The 20916-nt window shown below is 43.6% G+C and overlaps 1 protein-coding gene across 1 annotated transcript; it reads left to right on the top strand.

Moving 5' to 3' along the window:
* Positions 1-884: 884 nt before the first annotated feature.
* On the top strand, positions 885-19608 carry LOC115184112 (solute carrier family 40 member 1-like). The gene is made up of 10 exons (XM_029745102.1): positions 885-1043; positions 6148-6253; positions 6847-6914; positions 7144-7303; positions 7910-8025; positions 8449-8575; positions 10389-10667; positions 16972-17514; positions 17599-17664; positions 18930-19608. The coding sequence occupies exons 1-10, from the start codon at positions 885-887 to the stop codon at positions 19193-19195; spliced, it is 1890 nt and encodes a 629-aa protein (XP_029600962.1). The 3' UTR covers positions 19196-19608.
* The last annotated feature ends 1308 nt before the right edge of the window (positions 19609-20916 follow it).

Raw genomic sequence — 20916 nt, forward strand, 5'->3', positions numbered from 1 at the left:
TGTCTTTCTCTCTCTTTGAGTCAACTACTCACCACTTTTTATGCACTGTAGTGCTAGCTAGCTGTAGCTTATGCTTGCAGTACTAGATTCATTCTCTGATCCTTTGATTGGGTGGACAACATGTCAGTTCATGTTTCAAGAGCAGTTTGGAGGATGTCCTCTGGAAGTTGTCATAATTACAGTGTAAGTCTATGGAAGGGGAGAGAACCAAGAGTCTCCTAGGTTTTGTATTGAAGTAAATGTACCCAGAGGAGGACGGAAGCTAGCTGTCCTCTGACTACACAATGGTGCTACCCTACAGAGTGCTGTTGAGGCTACTGTAGACCATTGCAAAACAGTGTGTTTTAATCAATTATTTGGTGACGTGAATATGGTCCTCCCCTTCCTCCTCTGAGGAGCCTCCACTGGGTATATTAAACTTGTGCTATTGATCCTACTTAAACTGTGTCAAGGGGTCATCTCTTGCGCAACTCAATATGGGGGAATGTGAGTTTAGATTAAAGCCACAATCTGGAGTTTTACTGAGGAGGATGGTCCTCCCCTTCCTCCTCTGAGGAGCCTTCACTGCTATAGACATACCGTTCAAGCTCCTTCAGACTCCAAAACAATCTACCCAATGTTCTCAGCTATTCTAATATCTGGTGGCCTACCTGGTCGTGGCCTAGCTGGTCTAGAGGTAATGCAGGTGTCAGCATAGGTTTCAAATCTGGCCTTTACTGCCCTTTGACTCAAACTCTCTCTAGCTTTCCCCACTGTCGTCCCCTCTCGCTCTCTCTGTTTAATAAAGTCAGAAAATACATACAAATATACATTTAAGAAAATAATAATAACATAGAATCAGTCATGGATAATCATGTATTTGTCTGTTTGTTTTATTAGGGTTGATGTGCCTCACCTCCTTCACTGTGGCTCTGATCTTTACCATGGGCTCAGGAAACTACTGGCTGGAGATCTTCAACTGCTATGTAGGATCCCTGCTTCTACTCATCATAGTCTTCTTTGAGATCATCGCTGTGGTTTACATCTATGGGATAAACAAGTTAGTACTACTTCATTTATGTGTTTTTTCCATCTATAAATTATCTCACTTCTGATCAAGCTCAATCTCAAGTGCAAAGATAACAAAATAGTATCAAATCTTTGTTTTTCTTTCTTCAACTCATCTGAGAATGTTTCTATGTTCTCAGGTTCAGTGGAGGACGGGGCGAAGGCCTAACATTTTCAGGCCACGTGCAGAGTGATTAGCCTGCTGATGCTGCTGATGGTCTTCCTGGCTTACGCGGTTGTCCAGGCTGAAACTCAACCCACTTACGCTACATGGAACCCTGACTATGTAAGAGACAGCTTTTGTTGCATGTTGCAATGTTGCATCACTTCAGTCTGAAGTAGGACAAGATACAGATAATAATAAATTATGATATTACTTAATGTTTAATCCAGTTATTTTACATCCAATAAACGTGATCGATGCAAACTTGACATATTTTTAGATGAACTGGGTAAAGAAACATCCTCTCCTTTCCATAGGTCCACTTCCCCATGGCTGAGTTGCAGCCCTATCCCGCTGGGTGTTTGCTGTGTGATGCTGTCTGCTGTCCCCTGTGTCTCAATCCCTCTAGTGGCCCTCTACAGATTCACTCTCTTCCTGAAGAAACGTATCATGGACAGACGAAATCATAACCCCGTTTTAGAATGACACTTACGTTCAGAGACATGTAGAACAATGAAGAAGAAGAATACTTTTTCCATATCAGACAGAACTGTGTCTTCTGCTGTACCCAACCCCTCTGATACACACACACACACACACACACGGCAGGGTACTTGGTGGTCAATTCAGTGTCATACTTTTTACCTGCACTCTACAGTAAAACAACACTCACTATCATAATCTTTCTGTGGGATTATTTATCCCTTTCAGTAGTTAATTACCTTCTCCATCTTTCAAAACATTATTACTTATTGCTACATACTGTAGGTCAGATGGCCAATGATATTGATAAAATTGATAGGTTCATTTTAAGGAAATAAACCTTATTTAATTGTTATGATTCAACAGTGTTTGAGCACTATTTTTTACTCCCTCAGCTTCCTGCTTTTTGTATGGCATGTGTGGCTTGTTATTGGTGAGACTGATGCAAGAGGACCAGTAGGCAGCCAAGTTCATCACTGCACAATTATATCCATGTGGAAAGACAGAGGCCGACTGTATCTACTGTAAATAAAGAAAGACACAGAACGCAACTAAATACAGAAAGCTCCTTACATCCTCTGTTTGATGTGCCAATATTTGTGATAATGAAGATGTGTAATGTGTAGTGATCATGCTGTTTAATCAGATTCTTGATATGCCACACCTGTCAGGTGGATGGATTATCTTGGCAAAGGAGCAATGCTCACAAAGAGGGATGTAAACAGATTTGTGCACAAAATTTGAAAGAAATACGATTTTGGGGAGTATGGAACATTTCTGGGATCTTTTATTTCAGCTAATGAAACATGGGATCAAGACTTTTACATTTTGTGTTTATATTTTTGTTACGTATAACTTACATACTGTGAAGAACTTTTGCATTATTTGTTATGGTTTCATGTTATCACTGGTCCAGTTTTGTCAGAACTCAACTGGTCTTGTGTATGTGTGTGCACGCATGCGCGTGTGCGTCTGTGTGTGTTTTTGTCTGTGTGTGCATGTGTCATACGAGTGACACGGTTATCCTTTCTGTGGTGCGGGGGGGACAGAGATATTGTCCCCTCATTGTCACGTGCTTTGGAATACTCTGGCTGCTTTTGTTGTCCCTCGTTCTGCTTTTCTGGCACTTTCATACAATGGTGCATTTTTACACACTGATTCTATCAAGCCTTTCAGACTACTATAGCTTGAATTCCAGCTCTCCGGAAAGAGGAGCATCTCCATGTAGGATACATGGCAAAAGACACCTCATCAAGGAGCACCTGCAAGGATTCACCCTAACATCAGAGCCAAGGTGGTGTTGGGATTGTTTGAGAAATGTCTTAAGAAGTGTTAATATCTTTTTTTTACATGGAGGACTGGAAATGTTGGCTTGGTTTTGCTCTGCAGTTTAGTGCACATTGAAGCAGCACATCGACGCACAGTGCTAGAAATGCTCAAATGTATTTGTTTTCAGAGATTTAAGTTTAAAATGTGTTTATGTGTGTTCTTGGCTTGATGTGTTGTGAAATGTCTTCCTGAGGTACAGTATGTTATTGCCAGATTTGAGGTAAACAGAATGTGTACCCTGCTGCAGATGGTTTGACCTAATGACCTATGGGAGCCATCTTATATGTAGGCCTCAGAATCTGAACTGCAAGTCATGTTAAATAACACTGAAATAGTATTTGTATTAATTTCAGACAGGCAAAGCACAAACACCTTGAGAACAACATTTGCGGTGTGATGTACTTTCTGGTTGACAATATTTTGTCTGAGACACGTTTATCTGAGATGGTTTCTGAGATATGAAAGGATAAGGTACAAGATGTGAAGACTGGTGGCACTAAGATAATTAACATGAGGGTTTATGAATCAGAATCCATCTTGTGTCAGTCACTGAACATTATCTGATCTTGTCAAATGCAACCAGATACTGACTTCAACAGATGAACATGTTAGACATGGTTGAGGCTTAATAAGGTGCTCTTTTACTTCATGTCAACAAACTTTTCTTAAACCTGTCATTTAAATGTTGATGTGCTGTTAAAAGGAATTGAACTTCTAAAGCAGGGGTGTCAAACTCATTCCATGGAGAGACTAGAGTCTGCTGAATTTTGGTTTTCCTTTCAATTAAGACCTATACAACCAGATGAGGGGAGTTCCTTACTAATTAGTGACTTTAATTCCTCAATCAAGTACAAGGGAGGAGTGAAAACCTGCAGACACTCGGCCCTCCATGGAATGAGTTTGACACGTGTTCTAAAGAACATGTTCAATGAGTTTCGGTTTTTCTATTACTAGTGTATGCCCTAAGGACTCGGCAATGCACCCATATACCTTTATTAAACAGACTATTGCATTGAGTAGACCCATTCTTAATACTACTAGTTCTATTCTAGTTCTATTGAGTTGAACAGACCCATTCTTAATACTACTAGTTATATTCTAGTTCTATTGAGTTGAACAGACCCATTCTTAATACTACTAGTTCTATTCTAGTTCTATTGAGTTGAACAGACCCATTCTTAATACTACTAGTTCTATTCTAGTTCTATTGAGTTGAACAGACCCATTCTTAATACTACTAGTTCTATTCTAGTTCTATTGAGTTGAACAGACCCATTCTTCATAATACTAGTTATATTGTAGTTATATTGAGTTGAACAGACCCATTCTTAATAATACTAGTTATATTGTAGTTTAATTGACTTGAACAGACCCATTCTTAATAATACTAGTTACAGTTAAAGTCAGAAGTTTACAAACACTTAAGTTGGAGTCATTAAAACAACCACTCCACACATTTCTTGTTAACAAACTATAGTTTTGCATGACGCAAGTAATTTTTCCAACAATTGTTTACAGACAGATTATTTCACTTATAATTCACTGTATTACAATTCCAGTGGGTCAGAAGTTTACATACACTACGTTGACTGTGCCTTTAAACAGCTTGGAAAATTCCAGAAAATTATGTCATGGCTTTAGAAGCTTCTGACATCATTTGAGTCAATTGGAGGTGTACCTGTGGATGTATTTCAAGGCCTACCTTCAAACTCAGTACCTCTTTGCTTGACATCATGGGAAAATCAAAAGAAATCAGCCAAGACCTCAGAATAAAATTGTAGACCTCCACAAGTCTGGTTCATCCTTGGGAGCAATTTCCAAACGCCTGAAGGTACCACGTTCATTTGTACAAACAATAGTACGCAAGTATAAACACCATGGGACCACGCAGCTGTCACACCACTCAGGAAGGAGACGTGTTCTGTATCCTAGAGATGAACGTACTTTGGTGCGAAAAGTGCAAATCAATCCCAGAACAACAGCAAAGGACCTTGTGAAGATGCTGGAGGAAACAAGTACAAAAGTATCTATATCCACAGTAAAACGAGTCCTATATCGACATAACCTGAAAGGCCGCTCAGCAAGGAAGAAGCCACTGCTCCAAAACCATCATAAAAAAGCCAGACTACGGTTTGCAACTGCACATGGGGACAAAGATCGTACTTTTTGGAGAAATGTCCTCTGATCTGATGAAACAAAAATAGAACTGTTTGGCCATAATGACCATCGTTATGTTTGGAGGAAAAAGGGGGAGGCTATCAAGCCGAAGAACACCATCCCAACCGTGAAGCACGGGGGTGGCAGCATCATGTTGTGAGGGTGCTTTGCTGTAGGAGGGACTGATGCACTTCACAAAATAGATGGCATCATGAGGTAGGACAATTATGTGGATATATTGAAGCAACATCTCAAGACATCAGTCAGGAAATTAAAGCTTGGTCACAAATGAGTTTCCCAAATGGACAATGACCCCAAGCATACTTCCAAAGTTGTGACAAAATGGCTTAAGGACAACAAAGTCAAGGTATTGGAGTGGCCATCCCAAAGTCCTGACCTCAATCCTATAGAACATGTGTGGGCAGAACTGAAAAAGCGTGTGCGAGCAAGGAGGCCGACAAACCTGACTCAGTTACACCAGCTCTGTCAGGATGAATGGGCCAAAATTCACCCAACTTACTTTGGGAAGCTTGTGGAAGGCTACCCGAAACGTTTGACCCAAGTTAAACAATTTAAAGGAAATGCTACCAAATACCAATTGAGTGTACGGAAACTTCTGACCCACTGGGAATGTGATGAAAGAAATTAAAGCTGAAATAAATAATTCTCTCTACTATTATTCTGATATTTCACATTCTTAAAATAAAGTGGCGATCCTAACTGATCTAAGACAGGGAATTTTTACTTGGATTAAATGTCAGGAATTGTGAAAGACTGAGTTTAAATGTATTTGACTAAGGTGTATGTAAACTTCCGACTTCAACTGTATATTCTAGTTCAATTGAGTTGAGCAGGCCCATTCTTAATTCTACTAGTTCCATTGAGTTGACAAGCCCCTTCTGGATTATTTTACAGTAGTTGTATGTCCTCTGACCCCTGACCGGTGACCTGGTTTGGACTCTGTACAGGCGATGTCCCTGAGAGCAGACGCAGCCCAGTGTGGAGGGGTGGTGGTGGAGTTTGAGTCTGATGACATCAGGGAGGCTCGGGCCAGGAAGGCCAGGAGTACATCAGGTCAGCTCGTCTATTGTGGGAGTGGAGAGAGAGAGATGACCAAGAGTTTACCTTGACCTCATGACCTGACAATACAACTACACAGCTATTACTTAATGATGATGTAACAACATGTTGTGATTGTCGGAATCACAGCGTTACATTTATATAGGTATTAGAGCAACCCAATATAAAGTGTTAGGTGTATGAGCTACTTAATGTAAAGGGTTAGGTATAAGAGCAACTTAATGTAAAGTGTTAGGTATAAGTGAAACTTAATGTAAAGTGTTAGGTATAACAGCTACTTAATGTAAAGTTTTGGGTGTACGAGCTACTTAATGTAAAGGGTTAGGTATAAGAGCTACTTAATGTAAAGTTTTAGGTGTACGATCTACTTAATGTAAAGTGTTAGGTGTAAGAGCAGCTTAATGCTTTTGATTTCTGATCAGAACACATCCTGTTACAAAATATGTTCAGACATACTCTGATGCCCAGTGCTTAATATTAGGTGGTTTTCCAGCTATAGATGCAGAATGTGTCCTGTAGACTCATAATGATGTTATCTCTGGTTATTGTTCATGTTACTGTGTGTCTCTGTTGAACTTACTCACCAGGGTCAGCCCTCATCTACCTCAGGGGCCCTAAATTCCTGATCTACGTCAGTGGGGCACTGTCCATGTGGGTAAGAAGCCTTTTCATGTAACAACAATGGGTAAGAGAGCTACAAAGCCATACCGGCTGGACACTATAAGGTTTATGTCATCAACCTGGTAGTGTCTTGCAAATCAATGAAAGATGGACATACTTTACATTTCTCTTTATGCCCTTTACCCCTAGAAAGAGTAAAAAGCTAAAAGCCAAAGGCTAAAAACGTTCTTCTCCGTCAAGATGACTATTTGTCTTTCTAATAGGGTGACCGTATGTGGCACTTTGCCATTTCGGTGTTCTTGATCGAGCTGTATGGACGTAACCTGCTGCTGACCGCAATATTCGGCTTGGTGGTGGCGGGGTCAGTGCTGCTGCTAGGGGCGTTGATTGGGGACTGGGTTGACCGCAACCCCAGGAACAAAGGTTAGACCAACAGTCATTTCTATTTACAGCTATAGGGACTGACATCTAGTCCCAAATGGCGCCCTAAAGGTACTGTAATACAATAGGGAATAGGATGCTATTTGGGACGCAGTCCTAATTTCCTGCCTCTCTGCCTCACATGGGCACTCTGCAGTTCAAACAGTAACAAAGTTGCACCCCACCACTATTTTGGTAAATTGCTGAGGGATTTGGCTGGATAAATGTAACCACTCACAAATTCATAGATGGAGCTATGGATGCAAGTACTGACCATCCATGAGACGAACATTATAGTTTTAATCATGTTTTGAAGCTATACAGAGTTAGTTTACAATTACAAAGTAAAACAAGCATATATTTGGGGATCTAATGGGGTACAACAGATGAACTAAGCTCATGAGTCATTTCTAAGTTATATTCTTTTACGATCAATAGCTATATATCATTACTTTAAAAGTCCAAAAATGAATGTGCTATAGCAACTGCAGAATGCCCCTTTAAGACCAATGATACATTTATGGTTCTGTAGAAGTCTTTATGGTTCTCTGAAATGCATTGTCCCAGAATATTTTAGAATCTTAGTTTCTTCTCCCTCCTTGGTTTTAGTGGCACATGCATCGTTGTTGGTTCAGAACATTTCAGTGACGGTGTGTAGCATTGTGCTGATGTTGGTCTTCTTATATAAACAGTGGATTGAGAGCATTTGGGATGGCTGGTTAACTGTGAGTATATTTTTCATTTTCTCTCCCACACTGTCTAAACTCTCATAATGTGAACCAACAGTATGTTTTGGAATCAGATATGGATTCAAATAGCATTTGTATCCTTTCAAAGACTTTATTTGCACTTGATTGAGTTTGCCTGGTGCAATGGAACCAATGGAATAGTCCTAAAATGACAAACTCCACCCATCCAGTGCTCCAGGCATGCTCAATCAAACTCTCATTGTATTTGAAAGAAAATGAATACTACTTAAACCCAGGTCTGTTGAGAATCAGGCTAGATATATTATTGCAAACTGCTGTGACGGTTGCTGTTTCTCCTGCACTGTTCTGTGTCCATGTTGTTGCTGCTGCTGTTCTGAGCCTCCTGCTGCTCTGTGCTGTCATGCGTAGTAACGTGTTGCATCACAAAACTTACACAAGGTGGTTTGTTATACGGTGGTGATCGTCCTGGCAGATGTGGCTAACCTAGCAAGCACAGCGCTGACCATCGCCATCCAGAGGGACTGGATTGTGGTTATCACTGGATACAACCGGGGTCACCTCGCCGGTGAGACTGGCAGACCTGCCACACGCTATTACATCACGAGGGATTGTTGTTTCTGTTTCAGCTGCTAAACTGGCTGCTAGTTAAAGCACTTCAAGGTTATCAAACACTCTATGTACTCTGCTCCAAAAAATAAAGGGAACACTAAAATAACACATCCTAGATCTGAATGAATGAAATAATCTTATTAAATACTTTTTTCTTTACATAGTTGAATGTGCTGACAACAAAATCACACAAAAATAATCAATGGAAATCCAATTTATCAACACATGGAGATCTGGATTTGGAGTCACACTCAAAATTAAAGTGGAAAACCACACTACAGGCTGATCCAACTTTGATGTAATGTCCTTAAAACAAGTCAAAATGAGGATCAGTAGTGTGTGTGGCCTCCACGTGCCTGTATGACCTCCCTTCAACGCCTGGGCATGCTCCTGATGAGGTGACAGATAGTCTCCTGAAGGATCTCCTCCCAGACCTGGACTAAAGCATCTGCCAACTCCTGGACAGTCTGTGGTGCAACGTGGCGTTGGTGGATGGAGCGAGACATGATGTCCCAGATGTGCTCAATTGGATTCAGGTCTGGGGAACGGGCGGGCCAGTCCATAGCATCAATGCCTTCCTCTTGCAGGAACTGCTGACACACTCCAGCCACATGAGGTCTAGCATTGTCTTGCATTAGGAGGAACCCAGGGCCAACCGCACCAGCATATGGTCTCACAAGGGGTCTGAGGATCTCATCTCGGTACCTAATGGCAGTCAGGCTACCTCTGGCGAACACATGGAGGGCTGTGCGGCCCCCCAAAGAAATGCCACCCCACACCATGAGTGACCCACCGCCAAACCGGTCATGCTGGAGGATGTTGCAGGCAGCAGAACGTTCTCCACTGCGTCTCCAGACTCTGTCACGTCTGTCACATGTGCTCAGTGTGAACCTGCTTTCATCTGTGAAGAGCACAGGGCGCCAGTGGCAAATTTGCCAATCTTGGTGTTCTCTGGCAAATGCCAAACGTCCTGCACGGTGTTGGGCTGTAAGCACAACCCCCACCTGTGGACGTCGGGCCCTCATACCACCCTCATGGAGTCTGTTTCTGACCGTTTGAGCAGACACATGCACATTTGTGGCCTGCTGGAGGTCATTTTGCAGGGCTCTGGCAGTGCTGCTCCTGCTCCTCCTTGCACAAAGGCGGAGGTAGCGGTCCTGCTGCTGGGTTGTTGCCCTCCTACGGCCTCCTCCACATCTCCTGATGTACTGGCCTGTCTCCTGGTAGCGCCTCCATGCTCTGGACACTACGCTGACAGACACAGCAAACCTTCTTGCCACAGCTCGCATTTATGTGCCATCCTGGATGAGCTGCACTACCTGAGCCACTTGTGTGGGTTGTAGACTCCGTCTCATGCTACCACTAGAGTGAAAGCACCGCCAGCATTCAAAAGTGACCAAAACATCAGCCAGGAAGCATAGGAACTGAGAAGTGGTCTGTGGTCACCACCTGCAGAACCACTCCTTTATTGGGGGTGTCTTGCTAATTGCCTATAATTTCCACCTGTTGTCTATTCAATTTGCACAACAGCATGTGAAATTTATTGTCAATCAGTGTTGCTTCCTAAGTGGACAGTTTGAGTTACATTGTGTTGTTTAAGTGTTCCCTTTATGTTTTTGAGCAGTGTATTTAGTTTTTCTAGGATGTATCACATGCATTACCATAGAGGCAGAATAGTTTGATAATGTAGGCATTAGTAAAGCTGGTAACACAGATACCATATCACCACAACTAAACCCTGTACCTTTTGGTTTGATTCTGATCTGAAGGGATGAATGCTACCATGCGGCGCATCGATCAGGTGACCAACATCCTGGCACCGCTGGCGGTGGGACAGGTCATGACCCTGGCCTCCAACGTGATCGGCTGCGGCTTCATCCTGGGCTGGAACCTGGTGTCCCTCATAGTGGAGTTTATCTTCCTGTCCCGGGTCTACCGCATTGTCCCGGCGCTGTCCGTCAAACCCCCTGTGCCCGAGGACGGCCAGGCCTCCCTGGAGAGACCAGCAGAGAGGACGGAGGGACTGGTGGAGAGGAGGGGGTCACAAGGTCAGTGTCCTGATGTCCTGGTCACTGTGTGACTGCTTCAGCAGTTGAGTTGGTAAAGCATAGCGGATCTTCCGAGCTATTTCATCCAACTTTACAGTGAAGTATAGCTTTACTTTACAGTAAAAATGGATGAAATCAGTTGAAAGATACGTGAGGTCAAGAAACATTATTCCACAACACGCACAGCACATACACTAAGTTTGGGGTCACTTAAAAATGTCCTTCTTTTTGAAAGAAAAGCCAATTTTGTGTCCATTAAAATAACATCAAATTGATCAGACATACAGTGTAGATATTGTTAATGTTGTAAATGACTATTGTAGCTGGAAACAGCTGATTTTTTATGGAATATCATCATGGGCGTACAGAGGCCCATTATCAGCAACCATCACTCCTGTGTTCCAATGGCACGTTGTGTTAGCTAATCCATGTTTATCATTTTAAAAGGCTAATTGATCATTAGAAAACCCTTTTGCAATTATTTTAGCACAGCTGAAAACTGTTGTCCTACTTATAGACACAATAAAACTGTCCTTCTTTAGACTATTTGAGCATCTGAAGCATCAGCATTTGTGGGTTCGATTACAGGCTCAAAATGGTCAGAAGAAAATACCTTTCTTCTGAAACAATGCTGTGTACTACTCCCTTCACAGAACTGCGCAAACTGGTTCTAACCAGAATAGAAAGAGGAGTGGGAGGCTAGTTGGTAGGCTAGTTGAGAACAAGCTCTTCTTTACAACTGCAACCTGGCCAAGATAAAGCAAAGCAGTGTGACAAAAACAACAACACAGAGTTACACATGGAATAAACAAACATACAGTCAATAATAAAATAGAAAAAAGTATATATAAAGTGTGTGCAAATGAGGTAGGATAAGGGAGGTAAGGCAATCAATAGGCCATAATGGCAAAATAATTACAATATAGCAATTAAACACTGGAGTGACAGATGTGCAGAAGATGAGTGTGCAAGTAGAGATACTGGGGTGCAAAGGAGCAAAATAAATAAAATAAATAACAGTATGGGGATGAGGTAGTTGGATGGGCTATTTATAGATTAGCTACGTTCAGGTGCAGAGATCTGTGAGCTGCTCTGACAGCTGGTACTTAAAGTTAGTGAGGGAGATATGGGTCTCCAGCTTCAGTGATATTTGCAGTTTGTTCCAGTCATTGGCAGCAGAGAACTGGAAGGAAAGACGAGGAATTGGCCAAACGAGGAATTGGCTTTGGGGGTGATGAGTGAAATATACTTGCTGGAGCGTGTGCTCCGGGTGGGTGCTGCTATGGTGACGTGTGAGCTGAGATAAGGCGGGGCTTTTCCTAGCAAAGACTTATAGATGACCTGGAGCCAGTGGGTTTGGCGACGAATATGAAGCGATGGCCAGCCAACGAGAGCGTACAGGTCGCAGTGGTGGGTAGTGTATGAGGCTTTGGTGACAAAATGGATGGCACTGTGATAGGTTGCATCCAATTTGCTGACTAGAGTGTTAGAGGCTTTTTTGAAAATGACATCGCCGAAGTCAAGGATCGGTAGGAAAGTCAGTTTTATGAGGGTATGTTTGGCAGCATGAGTGAAGGATGCTTTGTTGTGAAATAGGAAGCCGATTCTAGATTTAATTTTGGATTGGAGATGCTTAATGTGAGTCTGGAAGTAGAGTTTACAGTCTAACCAGACACCTAGGTATTTGTAGTTGTCCACATATTCTAAGTCTGAACCGTCCAGAGTAGTGATGCTGGACAGGCGGGCGGGTGTGGGCAGTGATCGGTTGAAGAGAATGCATTTAGTTTTACTTGCATTTAAGAGCAGTTGGAGGCCATGGAAGGAGAGTTGTATGGCATTGAAGCTCGTCTGGAGTTTAGTTAACACAGTGTCCAAAGAAGGGCCAGAAGTATACAGAATGGTGTCGTCTGCGTAGAGGTGGACATTATTGATGTATACAGAGAAAAGAGTCAGCCCGAGGATTGAACCCTGTGGCACCCCCATAGAGACTGCCAGTGGTCCGGACAACAGGCCCTCCGATTTTACACACTGAACTCTGTCTGCAAAGTAGTTGGTGAACCAGGCGAGGCAGTCATTAGAAAAACCAAGGCTGTTGAGTCTGCCGATAAGAATGTGGTGATTGACAGAGTCGAAAGCCTTGGCCACGTCGATGAATACAGCTGCACAGTATTGTCTCTTATCGATGGCAGTTATGATATCGTTTTGGACCTTGAGCGTGGCTGAGGTGCACCCATGACCAGCTCGGAAGCCATATTGTATAGCGGAGAAGGTACAGTAGGATTCGAAATGGTCGGTAATCTGTTTGTTAACTTGGCTTTCGAAGAACTTAGAAAGGCAGGGTAGGATAGATATAAGTCTGTAGCAGTTTGGGTCTAGAGTGTCTCCCCCTTTGAAGAGGGGGACTGCAGCTGCTTTCCAATCTTTGGGGATCTCAGACGATACGAAAGAGAGGTTGAACAGGCTAGTAATAGGGGTTGCAACAATTTCTGCGGATAATTTTAGAAAGAGAGGGTCCATGTAACGGTCGTCGTAGTGAATGGACCAAGGCGCAGCGAGTACGTGAATGCTCATGTTTATTTACATAATAAAACACGAAAACAAAGACCGGCCGACAAACAGTCTTGCAGGCAACACACAGCTATGCAAAGAACAACCTCCCACAATTCCCATGACAAACACATTCCTAATTATAGGACCTTCAATCAGAGGCAACGATAGACAGCTGCCTCCAATTGAAGGCCCCAATCCCAATTACCTAAACACAGATCTAAACACCCTAGAACAGACATAGAAATATACAAACATAGAACAATGACCAAAACCCCGGAATACATAAATCAAACACCCCTCTACATACACACACACCATATAAAACAAATACCCCCTGCCACGTCCTGACCAAACTATAATAAGAAATAACCCCTTTACTGGTCAGGACGTGACAGTCCAGATTGTCTATCCCGGGCTGATTTGTCGGGGTCCAGATTTTGCAGCTCTTTCAGAACATCAGCTATCTGGATTTTGGTGAAGGAGAAATGGGGGAGGTTTGGGCAAGTTGCTGTGGGGGGTGTAGGGCTGTTGACCGGGGTAGGGGTAGCCAGATGGAAAGCATGGCCAGCTGTAGAAAAATGCTTATTGAAATTCTCAATTATCGTGGATTTATCACTGGTGGCAATGTTTCCTAGCCTCAGTTTAGTGGGCAGCTGAGAGGAGGTGCTCTTATTCTCCATGGACTTTACAGTGTCCCAGAACTTTTTGGAGTTTGTGCTACAGGATGCAAATTTCTGTTTGAAAAAGCTAGCCTTTGCTTTCCTACCTGCCTGTGTATATTGGTTCCTAACTTCCCTGAAAAGTTACATATCGCGGGGGCTTTTCAATGCTTTTTTGTGCTGGTCAAGGTCAGTCAGGTCTGGAGTGAACCAAGGGCTATATCTGTTCCTGGTTCTAAATTTAGAAACTTTAGAATGTAGGATGGCCATGGTGTTAAGCATGTCCCAGTTTAGGTCACCTAGCAGCACGAGCTGTGAAGATAGATGGGGGGCAATCAATTCACATATGGTGTCCAGGGCACAGCTGGGGGCAGAAGGTGCTCTATAGCAAGCGGCAACGGTGAGAGACTTGTTTCTGGAAAGGTGGATTTTTAAAAGTAGAAGCTCTAATTGTTTGGGTACAGACCTGGATAGTAAGACAGAACTCTGCAGGCTATCTCTGCAGTAGATTGCAACTCCGCCCCTTTTGGCAGTTCTATCTTGTCGGAAAATGTTATAGTTAGGGATTGAAATTTCAGGGGTTTTGGTGGTCTTCCTAAGCCAGGATTCAGACACGGCTAGGACATCCAGGTTGGCGGAGTGTGCCAAAGCAGTAAATAAAACAAACTTAGGGAGTAGGCTTCTAATGTTAACATTCATGAAACCAAGGCTATTACGGTTAGAGAAGTCAACAAATGAGAGCGCCTGGGGAATAGGAGTGGAGCTAGGCACTGCAGGGCCTTGGTTAACCTCTACATCACTAGAGGACCAGAGGAGGAGTAGGATAAGGGTATGGCTAAAGGCTATAAGAACTGGTCTTCAAGTACGTTCGGAACAGAGAGTAAAAGGAGCAGGTTTCTGGGCACGGTAGAATTGATTCAAGGCATAATGTACAGACAAAGGTATGGTAGGATGTGAGTACAGTGGAGGTAAACCTATGCATTGAGTGACGATGAGAGAGATATTGTCTTTAGAAACATCATTTAAACCAGGTGAGGTCACCGCATGTGTGGGAGGTGGGACTAAAGGGTTAGCTAAGGTGTATTGAGCAGGGCTAGAGGCTCTACAGTGAAATAAGGCAATTATCACTAACCAAAACAGCGATGGACAAGGCATATTGACATTAGGCAGAGGCATGCATAGCCGAGTGATCATAGGGGTCCAGTGAGTAGCTCGGTGGGCTGGAGACACAGCAATTCAGACAGCTAGCGGGCCGGGGCAAGCAAGCTAGCAGAAGGGCCTTAGATGGACGTCGCAATGGAAGAAGTCTGTTGTAGCCCCCTCGTGCTGTTACGTCGGCAGACTAGTTGTGATGGATCCGCAAGGCTCCGTGTGGTAAAAGAGTCCAGGCCAATTGGCAAAATAGGTATAGTGGCCAAAGAATTAGTCCGATGGGCCTCTTCAGCTAACAGTCCGATATGCTCTAGACAGCTAGCGGGCCGCGGCTAGCAGGCTAGCAGATGGACATTCAGGGGACATCGCGACGGAGGAGCCAGTTAAAAAAAAAACTTGGGTAGATTACGTTGGCAGTCCAGTCGTGATGGAATCGGCGGGGCTCCGTGTCGGCAGTAAAAGGGGTCCAGGCCAATTGGCAAAATAGGTATTGAAGCCCAAGGAGTGGCTGATGGACCTCTTCGGCTAGCCGGGAGATGGGCCTAGCAAAGGCTTGCTCCAGGCTACTTGGTTATTGCTTCGGGACAGAGACGTTAGCCAGGAGTGGCCACTCGAAATAGCAGCTAGCTAGCTGCGATGATCCAGGTGAAAAGGCTCAGAGCTTGCGGTAGGAATCCGGAGATATGGAGAAAAATATGTCCGATTTGCTGTGGTTTGAGAAGCGCTGTGCAGACTGACAAGAGTTGTCCGGGCTAAAGGTTAGCTGATGACCACTAGCAGTGGCTAGCCGACTACTAGCTAGTAGCTAGTTAGCTGGCTAGCTTTTGTTGGGGGTGCCGGTTCAAAAGTAAAGAAAATAGCAGATCCACACCACATTGGGTGAGGCGGATTGCAGGAGAGTATGTTGAAGTTGAGGTTAAGAGAAATATTTTAAAAAATATATGCGAAGAAATAAGATATCAAACGATATATACACGGGACACGAAAAGATGAGGACAAAGACGTCTGACTGCTACGCCATCTTGGAAACCCTTTAGATCATGATCTAATGATCAATTAGCCTTTTAAAATGCTAAACTTGGATTAGCTAACACAACGTGCCATTGGAACACAGGAGTGATGGTTGCAGATAATGGGCCTCTGTACGCCTATGTAAAGAACAACCTTAAAAATTCCTTAAAAAATCTGCCATTTCCAGCTACAATAGTCATTTACAACATTAACAATGTCTACACTGTATTTCTGATCAATTTTATGTTATTTTAAATGGACAAAAAAGGTGCTTTTCTTTCAAAAACAAGGACATTTTTAAGTGACCCCAAACTTTTGAACGGTAGTGTACATGCTTTTTCATCTCTATGGAAACGTAGTATTACTTGAAACACTGTTGCCCTAAGTTAGTTGATGGATGATGTTAGTAGCTTGACTGATGCTTGTCCTCTCAGTAGATCATTGTTAGTAGCTTGACTGATGCTTGTCCTCTCAGTAGATCATTGTTAGTAGCTTGACTGATGCTTGTCCTCTCAGTAGATCATTGTTAGTAGCTTAACTGTTGCTTGTCCTCTCAGTAGATAATTGTTAGTAGCTTGACTGATGCTTGTCCTCTCAGTAGATCATTGTTAGTAGCTTGACTGATGCTTGTCCTCTCAGTAGATCATTGTTAGTAGCTTGACTGTTGCTTGTCCTCTCAGTAGATCATTGTTAGTAGCTTGACTGATGCTTGTCCTCTCAGTAGATCATTGTTAGTAGCTTGACTGATGCTTGTCCTCTCAGTAGATCATTGTTAGTAGCTTGACTGTTGCTTGTCCTCTCAGTAGATCATTGTTAGTAGCTTGACTGATGCTTGTCCTCTCAGTAGATCATTGTTAGTAGCTTGACTGATGCTTGTCCTCTCAATAGATCATTGTTAGTAGCTTGACTGATGCTTGTCCTCTCCCTCTCAGTAGAGCAAAGTGAGGTGGTGACATCAGCCCCGGGCCTCAGTGATGACGACATGAGCCTGAACCTCAAGGAGATCACCAATCTGCCTCTGTGTTTCGGACGTTTCCGCTGGCTGCTGAGCACCTGTAAGGACGGCTGGAGGGCCTACTACCGCCAGGATGTCTTCCTGGCTGGGATGGGCCTGGCCTTCCTCTACACAACTGTCCTGGGCTTCGACTGCATCACCACGGGCTACGCCTACACCCAGGGCATCAGTGGCTCCCTGCTCAGTCTGCTGATGGGGGTCTCGGCTATAACAGGCCTCATGGGCACCGTCATGTTCACCAAGCTGAGGAAGGCCTACGGTTTAGTCAACACAGGCATCATCTCCAGCTGTCTCCATCTTTGCTGTCTGCTGCTGTGTGTGTGTTCTGTGTTCGCCCCCGGCAGCCCCATGGACCTCCGCCTGCTCATGCCCTTCCTGGACGCCAACGCCAACTCGACGTTGGCGGAGGCCGGGGGGATGGTGGAGGGCCAGAGGCAGAAACACACCTACCCGATGCGGGGTGGCATTAATCAGCCGCTGCTGCCCGACCGCTCGTCCATCCACTGGACCAACAACACGGTGCTGTTTGAGAATATGCCATCAGGCATGGAGCCAGACTCCTACATCTCTATAATCCTGCTGTTCTTGGGGGTCATCACAGCACGCATCGGTGAGTAAGAGGGACGACCAGGCCCAGGCCCTTCACAATTGGATTGAGTTGCTGATCCACAGCTTAACTATAGCAACTGTATTATGCATGTTTCTAACATAGGCTGTGGGTATTCAGTTCTTATGAGACTCAGTAAATGAGTTCAAATAGCGTTGGAAGATAATCATTTTTGTATTATACCAGTGCCTGACTGAAAAGAGACTACTGCAATGGATCCATAGTCTAGTGGTCTATCCTTATAGACTATAGTATAGGGGTCTATCTATATAGACTATAGTATAGGGGTCTATCTATATAGACTATAGTATAGTGGTCTATCCATATAGACTATAGTATAGGGGTCTTTCCATATAGACTATAGTATAGTGGTCTATCCATATAGACTATAGTATAGGAGTCAATCTGTATAGACCATAGTCTAGTGGTCTATCTATATAGACTATAGTATAGTGGTCAATCTGTATAGACCATAGTCTAGTGGTCTATCTGTATAGACCATAGTGTAGTAGTCTATCTGTATAGACCATAGTGTGAAAGTCTATCTGTATAGATCATAGTGTTGTAGTCTATCTGTATAGACCATAGTGTAGTGGTCTATCTGTATAGATCATAGTGTAGTAGTCTATCTGTATAGACTATAGTGTAGTAGTCTATCTGTATAGATCATAGTGTAGTAGTCTATCTGTATAGACCATAGTGTGAAAGTCTATCTGCATAGGTCATAGTGTAGTAGTCTATCTGTATAGACCATAGTCTAGTGGTCTATCTGTGTAGATCATAGTGTAGTAGTCTATCTGTATAGACTATAGTGTAGTAGTCTATCTGTATAGATCATAGTGTTGTAGTCTATCTGTATAGACCATAGTGTAGTGGTCTATCTGTATAGATCATAGTGTAGTAGTCTATCTGTATAGACCATAGTGTAGTGGTATATCTGTATAGACCATAGTGTGAAAGTCTATCTGCATAGGTCATAGTGTAGTAGTCGTTCTGTATAGACCATAGTCTAGTGGTCTATCTGTGTAGATCATAGTGTAGTAGTCTATCTGTATAGACTATAGTGTAGTAGTCTATCTGTATAGACCATAGTGTAGTGGTCTATCTGTGTAGATCATGGTGTAGTAGTCTATCTGTATAGACTATAGTGTAGTAGTCTATCTGTATAGATCATAGTGTAGTAGTCTATCTGTACAGACCATAGTGTACTAGTCTATCTGTATAGACCAAAGCAACCACTGACCGTCTGTTTATCCTGTGTGTTCCAGGTCTGTGGTCCTTTGACCTGACCGTGACCCAGCTGCTTCAGGAGAACATCTGTGAGTCGGAACGTGGTGTGGTCAACGGGGTCCAGAGCTCCATGAACTACCTGATGGACCTTCTCCACTTCATCATGGTCATCTCTGCTCCGCAGCCCCAGCACTTTGGCATCCTGGTCATCATCTCTGTACTGTTCATCACCACGGGACACACCATGTACTTCCTATATGCACGCAAAGCCAAGAGAAAACCTGCTGGACGCCTGGACACGTAGGGAGGCCGTGCGGCTTTCCGCGACAAAGCATGTCCCCAAAGACTCCACTCTGCCTGCGCCTGCCTGTGAAATGAATGTCTCTTCTCTCTTGTTCCCTCTGCGCTCTCATTGTTAGGCAACAATACAATACCGTAACACACCTTCACCCCCATCCAGCCATTCATTCATTTCAGCAAGTGTCGTGTCCTCCCCAACCTGGTTGCTATCTCCCTGCATGGCCAGGTGTAGTATGGCCAAGTGCTAAGGTACAGGAACAAACTAGAACTCAGGTTAACTAGAGTAGGATCCACCTTTTCCCTTCTGTACATAGGTTGATGTGGTCGCAACAGATGCGGTGTTGGTACCCTACCGTGGTAGGTTCTACCACCTTAGTTTTGATCCCCTACCGTGGAAGGTTATCTCACCCCTGTGTTGGTCCCCCACCGTGGTAGGTTCTCTCACCTCAGTGTTGGTCTCTCACCGTGGTAGGTTCTCCCACCTCAGTTTTGGTCCCTCACCGTGGTAGGTTCTCTCACCTCAGTGTTGGTCTCCCAAGGGTAGTAGGTTCTCTCACCTCAGTGTTGGTCCCTCACCGTGGTAGGTTCTCCCACCTCAGTGTTGGTCCCTCACCGTGGTAGGTTCTCTCACCTCCGTGTTGGTCTCCCACCGTAGTAGGTTCTCCCACCTCAGTGTTGGTCTCCCACCGTAGTAGGTTCTCTCACCTCAGTGTTGGTCCCTCACCGTGGTAGGTTCTCCCACCTCAGTGTTGGTCTCCCACCGTAGTAGGTTCTCCCACCTCAGTGTTGGTCTCCCACCGTGGTAGGTTCTCCCACCTCAGAAAAAGGGCACAGAGGGCAGGCTGAGGTAGCAGCAGCAGCAGCAGAACACGCCTTTCCAGCAATTTTTGGATTACTGCAAGAGCTTCATTATGGCAGTCTGTTAACCTACTCAGAGTTTGGATGGGAGTTGGATGGATGGATGGATTGATGTATTTTTCTAACCTTCACACAGGAAAGAACTGGGCATGGTGAAGCAGGTGACAGTAATAAAAAGAAGAAGAAACGAGACTTAACAACTTTAACAAGTGGCAAACATGTTACTGCTCCGTCCACTTGGAAATAATCCAGGAAGTCCAAAAGGAAAACTAAAGGGAAGTTGGTGTCAGATTGTGAGATAGTGAAGATTATAAAGGAGCCCCCCTTGATGGACAGAAGAGGAAGGCTGTAGTGTCATCTTCTCCTGGTCTGTTTCTCTGTGGATGAATCAGGCAGACATGTGCCTAGCTTTCAAATCAATCACTAAGACGCATTTCAGTGTCTATTGATTAACACATTATATCATTAAAAATATATATAATTTAAACCGGATCACAGGAACATATCATAAGAACATAAAGATAGTAAGAAAAAATAACGTGCATTGAAATCAGAGGAAACCAAAATGACCATAATTGCTTGTGTACTTAGATAACTGAAAATAGCTTCCAAATTGTAAATGCTTTTCCTTCACATAGAAACAGAGTGATATGAATGCAGTTTGACAAATTTATAGCAAACAGATTTTTACTTCCTCTTTCATTTTGTGACCTGTTTTGAGATCAGTGTTTAGTAGATTGATAGGTCTATATGATTCTGGATTAAGGCAGTGTTGTATTACACTAGAACACCTACGCATCCTGTTTCCTTGTTGTTCTCATGAACTAAAACCTTACCTCAGTACAGTACAAGAAAACTGTGTTTGAA

Source organism: Salmo trutta, unplaced genomic scaffold (genome assembly GCF_901001165.1).
Source record: "Salmo trutta unplaced genomic scaffold, fSalTru1.1, whole genome shotgun sequence".
Classification (NCBI taxonomy): Eukaryota; Metazoa; Chordata; class Actinopteri; order Salmoniformes; family Salmonidae; genus Salmo; species Salmo trutta.